The following is a 13,936-nucleotide window of genomic DNA, read 5'->3' on the forward strand; positions in this document are numbered from 1 at the left end:
GGTGCACCTGGTTGAGGAGGCTTTGCAGGCACTCTGTGGGCCCTTTCGACTGCGAATTGCTTAGAGAATAAGGCCATATCAAGATTATTGCTTATTAGTTGCTCCACAAATTTCGGAACATCAGCACCTTCTACTCTTTCAGGCAGCCCCACAAGTCTGATGTTATTTCGACGTAGTCTACCTTCCATATCTGATAACTTATGTTTAATTTCACGAAACTGTGTAGCCATGTCGGCCATTGAGTGCTGCATTTTAGCATTGGAGTCTTCAATCGCTGAAATGCGGCTCTCTGCCTCATTCAGCCTGTTTTTAACTTCTTTCAGGTCTTCCTTTATCTGAATTACATCGGTTTGTACACTATTTATTTTTTCCCCCAAGTGCAGCTCGCTGCTCTTTATAGCCTCCAAAATCTGTTGTAAAGTAGCATCTGGTGGGGAAGCGGGGTTTTTCTCTTTTGCAGGGGTGGTTTGGGGAGTAGGGATGGAAGTTTGTGAAGTATTCACTGCCTGGTTTCTGGCATACTTTTCCAAGCGGGCTGCGGCTGCTGTGCCGGTTTTCCCCATAATTAAGGCAGGAAGGAAATGTTGATAACTCTGCAGATACGGGATTTTTTATAGTATCAAACTTTAAGGTGAAGTAAGTTCGTGGATTAAGCAGGTCGGGGCAAGTGAAGTTACCACTGAGTCCTTGCAGCTGTACAATTTGGCATGTGGTATTAAGTTGCAGTGGCTCTTAACATTATGTGTATCTCCCTCAATCCCACCGCTTGATGTAATCTGTAGATCAGTTTCTGAGCTATGATGTAACTCAGCCAAGGGTAGTAAAAAATAACGACTCACCCCTGCTGCATATGCTTTATGTCGACCAGGCTTTGCTTGGTATAACCCGTTCGCCGTAGCTGCACCGGATTAACTTCGATAGTGCGGCAAATACTGTGGATGAACCCCTCCGGTGTTTTACCAGCGGCTGTAGCGTGTCAGCGTGTTGTAAGCGGTTCCATTCGGGTGTACCCGCGTGGTACAATTTCCCGCCTTGCACCGGCTGTATAGCTGCGGCCCACCGGGCTATATGCTCCGCTCCTGGAGCCCGTTTCTGCCCGCCTGTGCTGCAGGCACCACGCCTGTGGCCTTGGAGGTCCGGGAGTCGACAGAGGACAGCGCGCTGTGTTCGGGTAGGAGACCGCCGCCTCACACGCTGCGCCTGGAAGATTCAGCGCTCAGCCGATACGTCATAGCCGGGGAAGCAGATAGTGGTTGCCGGATAGCAGGTTCATATGCTCCCTTATGTTACATGCGGATGGGGTCGGGAGAGAGCTCTGCCTCACACGTCCTCACTCTACCTCAGCCGTGGCCACGCCCCTTATAGCGCCTCTAAAATATAACTTTTAATAGTTTTTATTTAATATTCCCTATGTCAATGTAGGGGAACTTACATAAACAGCAGAAAAAAATTTTAGGGGTTAAAATCACATTCAACATATACACAGATACATATAGAGTGTTCAAAGAAAAGAAATAATTGTGTTTTTAAAATTCACACAAATGTCTTTCCAAGAGATATGTCTATAACGTATAGCCCTGAAGAAGAAAAGTTTTGCTATTGGCAGTACTCGATAATGAGGACTCTGATGTTGCAGTGGGAGAGAGATTTTGTCAGTATCCTGTTAAAAGTGCACTGTGTTTATAGTTACAGTGTTATATTTTATAGTAGAATACTATTTAACACTTGGTACAGGATACTGTAATAACAGGATGTTACAATGTATTATATTTTCGTTAGAGACTTGATGGTATCCTGTTTAATAAGGATATACGATCTGTTAGTGCCCTCTTCTGGTCAGTTTAGGTATATAGAAGTGACCACATTAACTGTGTGATACTTGATGTAGGGCTCAGTACACTTTTGATTAATAAAAATAAGTTGTCTGTTGGCGCCCTCTTCTGGTCATTTTATGTACAGCAACCAAACAGATTATCCTAATATCCTCCTAAATATCACTGCATGTTAGGTGTGCTCTATATCATGCACAACCTGCTATCAGAGTCTAAATTGGGTGTAGTATAATACTACCCCTTCTGTTTATATTGTCAGTCACAACATTTTCAGCGAAACATTTTTCTAAGCTTCATAACAGTCTAGGGCCTAGACTGTTATGAAGCTAAAGGTGCCCATAGATGGTCCGTTCCCAGACCGTCCGTTTTGTACTATGCGATGCGCGCTCCCGCGCATCACATAGTACGGTACAAAAAGTATGTGCTGCACATACTTTTTGTACTAGCTAAACTTCGCATCGGATCGCATTGCATGCACACCGCATGCACTAGGCATGCGATCCGATGCGAAGCGTGCTAATTAAGACCCAAACGGATCCGTTTAACGGACCGTGTATGGGCCCCTTTATAAAAATGTTTTGCTGAAAATGTTGTGATTATAACTGACAATATAAACAGAAGGGGTAGTATTATACTACACCCAGCAAAACTTTTCTTCTTCAGGGCTATACGTTATAGACATATCTCTTGGACAGACCTTTGTGTGAATTTTAAAAACACAATTATTTATTTTCTTTGGACACTCTATATGTATCTGTGTATATGTTGTATGTGATTTTAACCCCTAAAAAAAATTTCTGCTGTTTATGTAAGTTCCCCCTACATTGACATAGGGAATATTAAATAAAAACTATTAAAAGTTATATTTTGGAAAAATGATCAGTGCGTCCCCCCCAAACAGCCCTTTTTCCTTCCTGTTTGTAAAACGTGTATATTCATGCTGTAGGGAACAGCACCCCAATATTCATAAAATTATTTCTTCTGGGGCCTCTCTACCTTTGAAAACAAGGGGTCAACCAATCTATAAGGTTGTGCGAACATTCACTACACTCCATATGGAGTGGACCCCCATGTGAACTTACTTTTTACCAATGCTTGGTGCAAAAAAAAGAACTCGCTCAGCATATGGTTTTGCACATTGTTTTCACTTATTGTTTTGCAGTTTTGGCACACATCACAGTTCCTGTAGTGACAGCGGGCATACACCAAAAGATTTTCCAGCACCAACAATCTGTTTAAATGTAATTGTTCGACTTTTTTTCCCTTTTTCTCAACAAAACTTTATTTAAAACCACACACAACTCCACAGTTGGAACGTTGCCTAGGCAACGCGCATTCCTGACAGTGAGGTCATCCTAATGAGCCGAAATTGGGCGTGTTACTATGGCCGCTGTCCCTGCACTGAATGGTGATACAACCTTACATATAGAGGTGAGTGCACATGGTTTAAGATATGTAAGCTGTTTTGATAAAAGCCATATTAAATGGCTGAAACGTCAACCTAAATGGAGGTGGCTACGTGTTGATTTATTTCGCAGTAAGACCCAAGTGCCGCACGCCGCGAAAATATCTATATATATATATATATATATATATATATATGCATGCATGCAGTGGTCCTAAACTTTTTTTGAAATACAGTGACCGACGTTTCAGGGTTCGCAGACTCCTTTATCAAGGTGTACCACTGCATATTCTAGTATCGAGAGGACATATATAAATGTAAGCCCGCTTCAAGCAAAAGCTTTGAAAGCTGGATTGCTACCTCCTGTGTTCGTGCATGTGTGAGAAAGGGATGTAGTTTTACTCTGCCAGCAGAGGGCAGTGTTTCGGAGACCCACCGACACTAGACATATATAGATATGAAATATTAATGGTCCAACAGGACCACAGTATTGCATACAGCAGCAGGCAGCACAATGCACCACATTGTCGCTCACAGTACAGAGTGGCTCTACAACAGAACAGTTCCCGACAAGACCATCTGCCCTCCCAAGGCAAACTGCCAATTGTCCCTCCCAGTCTTCCCAACCACCCTGTGGTGGCTGCATATAGAGTAAGTGTGAGGTTTACAAGATTATGGGGTGTTTTCAATAGGATGAATATCGACACTCACATACTCAATGCTGCCGTCAATGACCGCATTGAAGGGTGTCAGATCCGTCTTTTCCAGAAATGGACGTGGCTTGTGGAATTCACAGATGTTTTTTGACAATCCGTGGCTGTTTTCGCTGATTCGCGGAGTTTCCGACACTTGATTTCTGATTGTCAAGTTGCTGTCGGATGACACGAAAACAGCCCAGGATTCCATCGGAATGTCAGGACTTTCCAACAGTCAGAATCCCATAAATGAATACCTGAGAGTCCATAGCTCTGCAGTGGTATAGCAGCTGAATGTGACAGAGTGACATCTTACATAGCCCAGTGACAACCCTCCTTACTGCTACCTGGTACAATACAGAATGCAAAATGCATGATTCAAAACTTTGTATGTATTCTAATCTTTATTTAAATGAATACATTTAAAATAAATTTGTTTTGGATTTTGTTGTCAGGTTTTCTGATACATAACATTTCAGTGTCAGAAACTAAGCTTTCATACAGCTACTTATTGTATTCCATGTCTTCTTATTTTTCATAGCATTAACTATAAAATGTCCTGAAAAACCAGATCAAAAACCAATAAAGAAGAAACTGCCTGGTAAGTACTATTAAAGTATGGATGCACACATGTGTATTATGTGTTTAATCCATATATCCATCTCTGCTACTTTCTAGTTTTTTATGTCAATTGTAAAATTTTACCATTTATCTGATAACAATGACTGGTATATATTTCTGTGTAATTAGTCGCAAACTGTACATTCTTTGGCAAGTATTCAATGCCCGGGATCACGGCCGGCAGCAAATCCTGTGTAGGATTCGCTGCACTTTCGCCGCAATTCTCCCTTCAGGGAGATTCGCCCGGCAGCCGTCCGCCCGCCCTATTCAACACGTCAGGGGCTCTCCACCCCTGACAGCGAAAATTACCTCTTCAGCGAATACCGCTCCCTGCTCTCTCCCCTGCTTCTGCGGCTATACTGCCACTGCAGGAGATGGAGCGGAGTCACAGCAGGGGAGCCCGCTGATGCCGCCAGGAGCCTCGGCACAGCTTGAGAATGGGGACGGGTCCATCAGCAGTACCAGACCACTGGCTCCAGCAGTCCCAGCGCTGACATCTACTATCAGCACGCTGGGGCTGCTTGAGCCGGAGGTCTACTGCTACTGCTGGACCCATCTTCATACTGGTCAGTGGCGTCCTGTCCCGGCTCTCTCCCCTTCCCGCAGACCTCCGGCTCCTACTCCCTTGGCAGGGAGCATACTGTAATAACCCCTCCGGCAGAGAACTGCCACTGGCTGTTCAGACGTCCCACACACAGCAGTAGAAGACCTCCGGCTCCAGCAGTCCTAGCGCTGACATCTACTATCACCACGCTAGGGCTGCTGTAGCCAGAGGTCTGCTGCTACTGCTGGACCCATCTCCTTTACTGATCAGTGGCAGTGTTCTGTCCCGGCTGTCCCTTCCAATAGCAGCTCACGTCCCCCGCATCTCCCCCCCCCCCCCCCTGCTCAGCTGGCTGTCAGTTCGCTGAGGGGGAAGAAAAAAAAAAAAGAGGTGCTTGTAAAGCAGTAAAAAAGCAAGACCCTTCAAATAGAATTAAAACTGTTTTTTTTTGGACATAAAAAAAAAGAAAAGAAAACATTTATTTTACAAGTACACATAACAGTTCACCAAAAAAAGATGACAAATGTAAAATGGAGAATCCTGGCGAAAATCAATGGAGAAAGCAGTTCTCCACTTCAGCATTGAATACACTCTCGCGCAAATTCGCTCTTCATTTGAAGCGAATTGTGTCCATTGAATAGGGCGAATTGTTTTTTCTGTGGGAAAATTCGCCAGAAACCAGGCGAATTGCCAGATTCGCTGAAAACTATGGCGAATCAGAGGCATTGAATACTGGCCTTTGTTGCATAAAGGCACCAGCAATATTCTTCTTGGGTCTTCCCCAAAGGCCTTACACTGCTTTGCTATGTTAAGAGTTTTTTTTTTTTTTTATAGGTGACAGAAAGTATAGGGTTATCAATAGTAAAGGATGCTGTTACTTGAGAAAAACAAATTTATTTTCAGTTTACACAATTAAAGCATTTGTATCTATGTACATAAGTGCTGAATAAATCTTAAGGCACAAATCCCATCCATCAATACTGAACATAAACTAGGCAGTTTGTTGTCAGAGACCTCAATCAGCCTATGAAAATATCATCAAAGTTTTAGCAGTTCAGGAGGTCAGTCAACTGAAATACTGCTGGAGGTATTCATTTTGGTGAGATCATTACCAGAAAGCTGCAGAGATAAATGCAGGTTTATGTGGTAAACAGGATAGAAAGCTTAACCAGATAGAGTAAGTGTTGGGCAGAGCCGACTAACTAGGCTGGAGAGCTCAGAACACAGGAAGGAGCCAGAATAGCCTCAACTTAAATCGATACTGTAACTTTATTATCCAAGGATTTGGTCTGGTATTGGCTACATCCAGTATAAAAGTATACAGGAACTGGTCTGAAATCCATAGCAAGTGCGTTATCGGGATGTACTGGAACTGATAAAAAAATAACCTGAGCTGCCACCATAATACTCAGAAACTGGACTCGAACTGGTAGCAACAAAATCTAGACTGGTACTGGAATTCCCAGGAACTGGGCTGAACTGATAGTGACAGAATCCAGGCTTGTACCAGAATGCTTAGGAACCAGACTGAGAACAATGGAAATAGAATCCGGGCAGGTACCGGAGTGTACGGGGAACTCAGGATGGACTTGAAACCATCTAGCCTCCTTGCACTTTAAATAGAAATTCTAGTCGTGCCATGCTGTGGTGTGACTCAGAAGAGCTGAGTGTCTTTTTTTTTAAATGCAACTTTTACCTTTTAACATATGTCTAATTTGCATCACTATGCATATGAGACTCATAAGCACCTTATGCGGATTAAAATGATATGCAAAATGCATGTATTGTGTGTCTTGCATTACAGTGGAAAACACCATTTCGTATGCAGTCATACGACAGCAGTCATACACAGAATGGAACTCTCAGCCTACTCACACCATAAGGCAAGATGTACGAGTACACATCTGTAGCTCACTTTGGGGGGGATGCTCTAACATCCGCGCCCCATTACCACCCCCTATCGCCGGCTACCACATTCATAATTATCGCATATGCACTAACATATGCAATAATTATGGCAAAGAACCTTTGCGGTGAGAGTCAGCGGGTCCCATGGGGACCCAGCGGCTCTCCCCTCCCTCCCTTACCCGGCGCTGCTGCTGCGCCGGGCTCTCCTCCTCCCTGCACCCGGAAGAGGATCATAGTGCAGAGAGGAGGTCGTCACAGGTCCGGGCAGCACAGCTCTGTGCTGCCCGGACACAGGTAAGGGGGGGTCGGTGCGGGGAGGCAGGGGGTCCTGTTAGAAGCCCATAGGCTTCTATGGGCCATCGTCAGATTTTTCTGGCGATGCCCTTTGCCTCGGTAACCCGGTGGGGGATGCTTAGAACATCCCAAAATGCGGTAAAAACCCGATAATAGGGTTTTTACCACATTTTTAGTTTAGAAAATCTCCCCCACTAACTGCTACACAATCCTAGTAACCTGGACCTGTAACGACTATACCACTGTCATTAATTTAAGGAAATCAAATAAAAAAGTGAGCACAGGTTGATTTCTAATGGTTTGATTTTTAATTTATTTGTATTGTTTGCAGATTCTATGACAATCCAAAAGGTAAAGGGACTACTCTATCGTTTATTTAAAGTGCCTGGCTCAGAGTTAACGTTGTCATATGAAAGTTGCAAAGTAAGTAATAATCTCCCTGTAATGAATGTTATATTCTTATTTTTTGTATTCTGTACAACTGACCAAACTATGCAGCCATCTATCCCTTATGTAGAAGTGGAACATGATATAACTGTAGTGAGTAACTAGTTGAGGGATCATTATTAAGTCTTCTTCACACCTAGGATGTTACAGTACCCAGATAGCTGATATACAATGTTTAGGTCGTCTTACATATGGGCAACACAAACAAAAGTTCAACATGACTATGGTCGATACATGACATGGTAGACATGAGGTTTTTTGGTACTTGTGTAGTTTTACGGCGGCAGTTATACCGTCAGCGTAGCGTCCCTGTCAGAATCAGCATAGCTCCCGCCGCCAGCGTAGTTAGCGTAGTCAGTCAGAAGTAGCGTAGTGTTCCTGCGGCCGCTTAAGCGTCCCTGTCAGATCCAGCGTAGTCAGTCAGAAGTACTGATTGTACTGTAATGTATTAAGTTGCTTTAATTATTATTATTATTAACTAAAATCCATTTACCAGTTAACACATGTCTTCATTAGTGTCTCAGATGTATGATATGGCATGTGTGAATGTGTTCCTGAAACACCCCCACTATCCACGGCAGCCCAAATCGTGGCGAGCAGACGCGTTAATGCGTCCTTCCGAACTTTTCATTCCCCCACTATCCACGTCGGCGTGGAGTTGATTTCATAAAGTATGGCGAGTGCAGCGAGGGGACGCGGATTACTCTACATGTAATCCGCGTCCCATTGCGGGGCTCACTGCGCTCGCCACACCATATAAAATCAACTCCATGTCAACATGGATAGTGGGGTTTCGAAAAGGTCAGGAGGACACGTAATGTGTCCCCACGCGGGGCTCGCTGCACTCGCTACGCTTCGGGCTGCTGTGGATAGTGGGGGTTTCAAATGGAGGCATTTGCAAGTATGTAACATGGAGCACTGGCAAATGCCTCCTTCATTGTGAATGAGACGCACTTGCGTCCGCACCCCTCTTTGGACAGGAGACGCATGCGCTACAGAACCCTGAACCGTGTCGGCAGGGTTGCTGTACCCTGCCAAAATAGCTACTCAGACGCAGGAGCGTCTCATTGCTGGAGCATCTGAGACGCTCCTGCGTCTCAAACAGATGGAGCACCTCTCCGCCAGTGCCACCATGATCCCCACTCCGCCAAAGAGAGGGGATCATGCTGGCGCTGGTGGTGCGAGAGGTGCTGACTAGGCTTGCCGGGGACAGAGATGCATTTCCCGGCAACAGTACAGTAGTTACATGTGTGGTTTCACGGCGGCAGCCTATGCTGTTAACGTAGCTTAGGCTGCCGCCGTGAAACTACACAAGTAAGGCAGCCGTTGGGCTATGCTATTAGCGTAGCTTCAAACGTAGCGTAAGCTGCCTCCGTGAAACTACACAAGTACCATTTAAAAAATATATATATTTAATTATTCATACATTATTATCCAATTGAACTCTGTTTGGCAATGGTACAGTGTGCCAAACGTATGAAGGCACCTGACCTGAAGCATGGCGAGAGAAGCGGTACACTAATTGGGGGTCCATATGCTCAGATGTCTATATTAACACCAAAAGAACGTGAGAAACTCATGTCAACCTTTTTATGAGTCAACCGTTCCCATGCGGCTTTATGCAGGTTGACTTTTTGATGTCAATCCAACCCACATGTTGCTTATGCTTTAATTTGTTTAGCATACTGGGGCAGATGTATTAAGCCTGGAGAAGTGATAAAGTGGAAGTTAAGAACGCACCATTCAGTCAGCTTCTAAATGTAATTTTTTAAATCCCCCCCCCCCCCCCCCCCCTGTAACTTGACAGGAGCTGATTGGCTGGTGCATTATAACCTCTACCTTTATCACTGTTTTTAGGCTTAATTCATCTGCCCCACAGTGACCTAAATATTATTTGTAATACAGTCAAAGTACATCTACTGAACTCACTTTTTACACAAATTAAAGACCACCATATTATGACTGCTTTAAAAGGATGCTCAAATGAATTGATGAGGGACACTGGCATAGAGATTTCTGCTTCATTGAGCATGTCATTCCATTATTATTTGTAAAGCCCAGGAAAAATGCTTTGTTGAAGGAGCCCTAAAGAGAAAGAAAGCCATCTAATAAATTGACACAAAACTTAAGGCCCCCATACATTAGTCCGACTTGTCCTAAGGACAAGTCGGACCTGATTTCCCCTGCAGCTCCCTGGGAGGGGGACACACGATTAGGCACTTGATGTGCCAAGTTTTGCAAATGATACAACGGGGAGCTGCAAGGTGGAGGGAGCAGGGGGCGGCGGAAATCGTGGTGGCGGGCAGAGGACGCTGCGAGGCGGGTGGGGGGGTGCTTCTAGTAGTGCAGAGGCAGCGGACGTTGAGGGGGACACAGAGGCGGCAGTAACGTAGAGGCGGGCAGGGGGAGCCGGGAGCTGTCAGCGCTGGAAAAAAAAAAGCCCATACAATGAATGGGCAGCCTGTGATTGGCTGCGCGCTCTCTCAGCCAATTGTTGACTGGCTGAGAGAGCGCTCAGCCAATCACAGGCTGCCCATTCATTGTATGGGCTTTTTTTTTCCAGCGCTGACAGCTCCTGGCTCCCCCTGCCCGCCTCTACGTTACTGCCGCCTTTGTGTTCCCCGCAGCGTCCGCTGCCTCTGCACTACTAGCAGAGTCCCTGCCCTCCTTCTCCATCCACCTGCCCGGACGGAGCATTGACCGCTCCCTGCTCAGGCTCCCCCTGCCCGACTCCTTTATCGGTGTCCCCTGCCCATCTCCCTCGCCAATGTCCCCCTACCCCCTGCCCGTCTCTCGCTGCCTCTGTAGCCCCTGCCCGGCTGCACATAAGATTTAGCAAATCTTATGTGCAGCCGGTCTGACCTCCCGACTCTGACCCGATACGCACGGGACCACGCATCGGGTGTCTATACCTGCGATTAGGCCCGATTCCACGGCCCGATCCATCTGAATCGGGTGAAATTGGGACTAAATCGCATAGTGTATGGGGGCCTTAACTGATGTGCTCTGGAAAATTGTGTTAAAAAAATAAAAGTGGACAAACTTCTTAATGTTTAATACAGATTCTATTTTGTCCTCTCATGATTTGTTATGTGATAAACCTACAAAAATGAGGACTGAAGGTAATATTTCGTTCTTTTCATTTACATTAAAAATATATTCTTATATCTAGATTGCATTGCTTTTACCGTTTAATTTATTTTTGTGTTTCAAGAAATGGGATTAGTAGCAGTGCTTCAGTTCCCAAAGATACACAGAGCCATATTGTTCTGTTACAATTGAATGTGGATTGAAAAGTCTAAAGTGTCTAGGTAGTCTATAGGTCAACATGCAATAGAATGACACAGACAACAGGGCAACAAGCAATAGGTCGACACAAGCAAAATGTCACCATGGAAGAGGTTGAAACTTGAAAGGTCGATATGAGTTTAGTTTTTTACCCCACTTTTTTTGTGTTGATGTCGACACCTGTTGACATGGACCCCTAATTAGTGTAGCACATATACTCGCCATGCTTGTGGCCTGTATAGTTCCTAATTGTAGTCCATGTGTATGGTAAAGTATGAGTACATGTGGACTTTTTGGTATCGACCTATTGACTGTTTAACTCAGGGCTGGGCAACACCGGCCCTCCAGATGTTGATGAACTACACATCCCAGAATGCTTTGCATTAGTTTTGCTATGTGGCCATGCTGAAACTGATGCAAGGCATGCTGGGATGTGTAGTTCATCAACATCTGGAGGGCGGGTGTTGCCCAGCCCTGGTCTAACTTGACAATGTAGACCAGGCATGTCCAACGTTGGCCCTCCAGATGTTGTGAAACTACACATCCCAGCATGTTTTGCCACAGTTTTGCTATTAGAGCATGCTAAAACTATTGCAAAGCATGCTGGGATGTGTAGTTTCAAAACATCTGGTGGGCCAACGTTGGACATGCCTGATGTAGACCTTTTCAACTGCTTCCCGTTACAATGCTAGGCTCATTTGAGTCTCTGTGAGAAGGGGATTCATTTTTCTTTTTAACAAGGTTAGGGGCCTAAGGTAAATCATCAGGGGCCTTAACCCTTTGAGTACCAACATCTCTAAGAGTTGGGCGAAATATCAGCTAAAAATACCAGCGTCACTCACTTTTGTTATATAAATTCAAATGAAAAATGTCATGATGAATAAAAATGTTTGATATAGATAAAGGTTGATTATCCCTTATCCAAAATGCTCGGGACCAAAGGAATTTTGGATAATTGATTTATTCCATATTTTGTATGTATATATATATATATGTGTGTGTGTGTGTGTGTGTGTGTGTGTGTGTATATATATATATATATATATGTATGTGTGTGTGTGTGTATATATATATATATATATATATATATATATATATATATATATATATATATATATATATAATAGAAATATTTCTCTCAACAGATGAAAGGAAAAGAGATTGAACTAGAGAATGACTTAAAGTCTCTGCAATTTTACTCCATGGAAAATGGAGACAGTATACTGGTGAGATGGTGAAGCATTAGCATTGAATCCTAATCGCTACTCATGGTATTCCGGCAGAAAATGGATTAAACATCAACTTCATTCTCAAGTTTGAGCTATATTATATATTTAATGTGTTTCAACACGAATTTCTACCTGTCCATGAAATAAAACAGAACGTTTCATTTTTAAGTTGTGTTTCCTGCTCTCAGATGTGCCCCAAATATGCATAATAATGCTTATTTATAAAGCATAAATAAAACCGTAAGTACCATAATGCAGGAACCACTTACTTTTTGTCTTGTATTTCTGTGCATCCGAATCAATTAATGCTTAGCAGGGCCGTAACTAGGGGGGGGCTGGGGGGTCACGCGCACCGGGCGCTGGAGGTGAGGGGCGCTGTGAGGTCCGGTGACAGGTGTGTGGACGCTGTAGCGGCATGTTACTTTGACTCCGTCCATCTCCTACTAGCGCGGCTGCAGGAAGCGCTGATGACTTCGAAAAGACTTGCCGGACGCTGATTGGCTGAATTCAGCCAATCAGCGTCCGGCAAGTCTTTTTGAAGTCATCAGCGCTTCCCGCCGCAGCGCTAGTAGGAGACGGACGAAGTCAAAGTAAGATGCGGCTACACCATCAGCAGCATAGGAGGAGAAGGGCAGCAGCCGTGGCGGGGAGGGGGGGGTCTCCGGCGCCAGGGACAAGGCGTCATTTGGTCCGGTCCCCCCTGTCAGCTGCTAACTAAGCAGCGGGGAATAAACGCTGTGCGCATGCGCACAGCGTCTATTCCCGCAGCCAGGGGGCTGGGGGCATGGCTAGAGGCTCACAGAGCCTCTGGGTCATGCCCCCATAGCGGCAAAATGGGGGCGTGGCCGTGCGGGAGAGCAGCGATTATAGGCCACGCCCCCAAATTAGATCACTGGGGGGGGGGGCACCAAATGACTGCCTTGCCCCGGGCGCCGGAAACCCTAGTTTCGGCCCTGTGCTTAGGTTGTTCTTATTTCCGTAAAGTGCAATGCATACAGAATTCAGGGGTAGATGTATGAAGCAGTGATCAGGGAGAAGTGATACATGCCTGGTACTCTATCACCAGAAAATCAGCTCTTAACTGTCCCTTTTTTAAACCCAGCCTGTAACGTAGCAGTAAGGAGCTGATTGGCCGGTGATAAAGTGCCAGGCACCTTTTCACTGCTTGATACCTCTACCCCACAGTGGCGAAATTCACCAAACTGAAAATGCCGTAAAAACCCAGTTTTCGGGGTCTTTACCGCATTTCCATGTGCAGCAAAGCCCCACCGCCGGTGCTTCACTGCGGGGGGTTACGCCAGTTCTAGATGGTGTAACCCAATGGAAGCCTATGGGCTTCCCTTCACATCCCCCGCCGCCCCATGTGCCCCCTGCCGATCAGCGCCGCACCCCCCTCACCTGTGTCCGGGCAGCCTCCTGCTGTGCTGCCCGGACCAGTGACCTCCTCCTCCCTGCACTTCTTCTGAGTGCAGGGAGGAGGAAACGGAGCACCCACACAGCGCGTAAGGGTGCAGGCAGGGAGGGGGGACCCGCTGCACATCGCTGGCTTTCGCCTTGGTGTTAATAATCGCATATGTTAATTCATATGCGATTATTAACAATGCGAATGCCGGCGATGTACAGCGGGGGTTATTAGTGAATCCCGCCCAGTATGTGAAATCTTAATCAAGCAC

At 45.3% G+C, this 13,936-nt stretch overlaps 1 protein-coding gene across 4 annotated transcripts in view; it reads left to right on the forward strand.

Annotated features, from left to right (window-relative positions):
• The window catches only part of TBCE (tubulin folding cofactor E), a 116,524-nt gene extending 103,993 nt beyond the window's left edge, over positions 1–12,531 (forward strand). For all 4 annotated transcript variants that reach the window (XM_083176452.1, XM_083176451.1, XM_083176454.1 and 1 more), the window contains exons 15-17: positions 4,474–4,533; positions 7,631–7,722; positions 12,180–12,531. In XM_083176452.1, the coding sequence (XP_083032578.1) occupies positions 4,474–4,533; positions 7,631–7,722; positions 12,180–12,272 (245 nt within the window). In that variant the 3' untranslated portion in view covers positions 12,273–12,531. The remainder of the gene's footprint in view (positions 1–4,473; positions 4,534–7,630; positions 7,723–12,179) is intronic.
• Positions 12,532–13,936: the final 1,405 nt, after the last annotated feature.

Source organism: Crinia signifera, chromosome 3 (assembly GCF_055691185.1).
Source record: "Crinia signifera chromosome 3, ASM5569118v1, whole genome shotgun sequence".
In the NCBI taxonomy this organism is placed as follows: domain Eukaryota; kingdom Metazoa; phylum Chordata; class Amphibia; order Anura; family Myobatrachidae; genus Crinia; species Crinia signifera.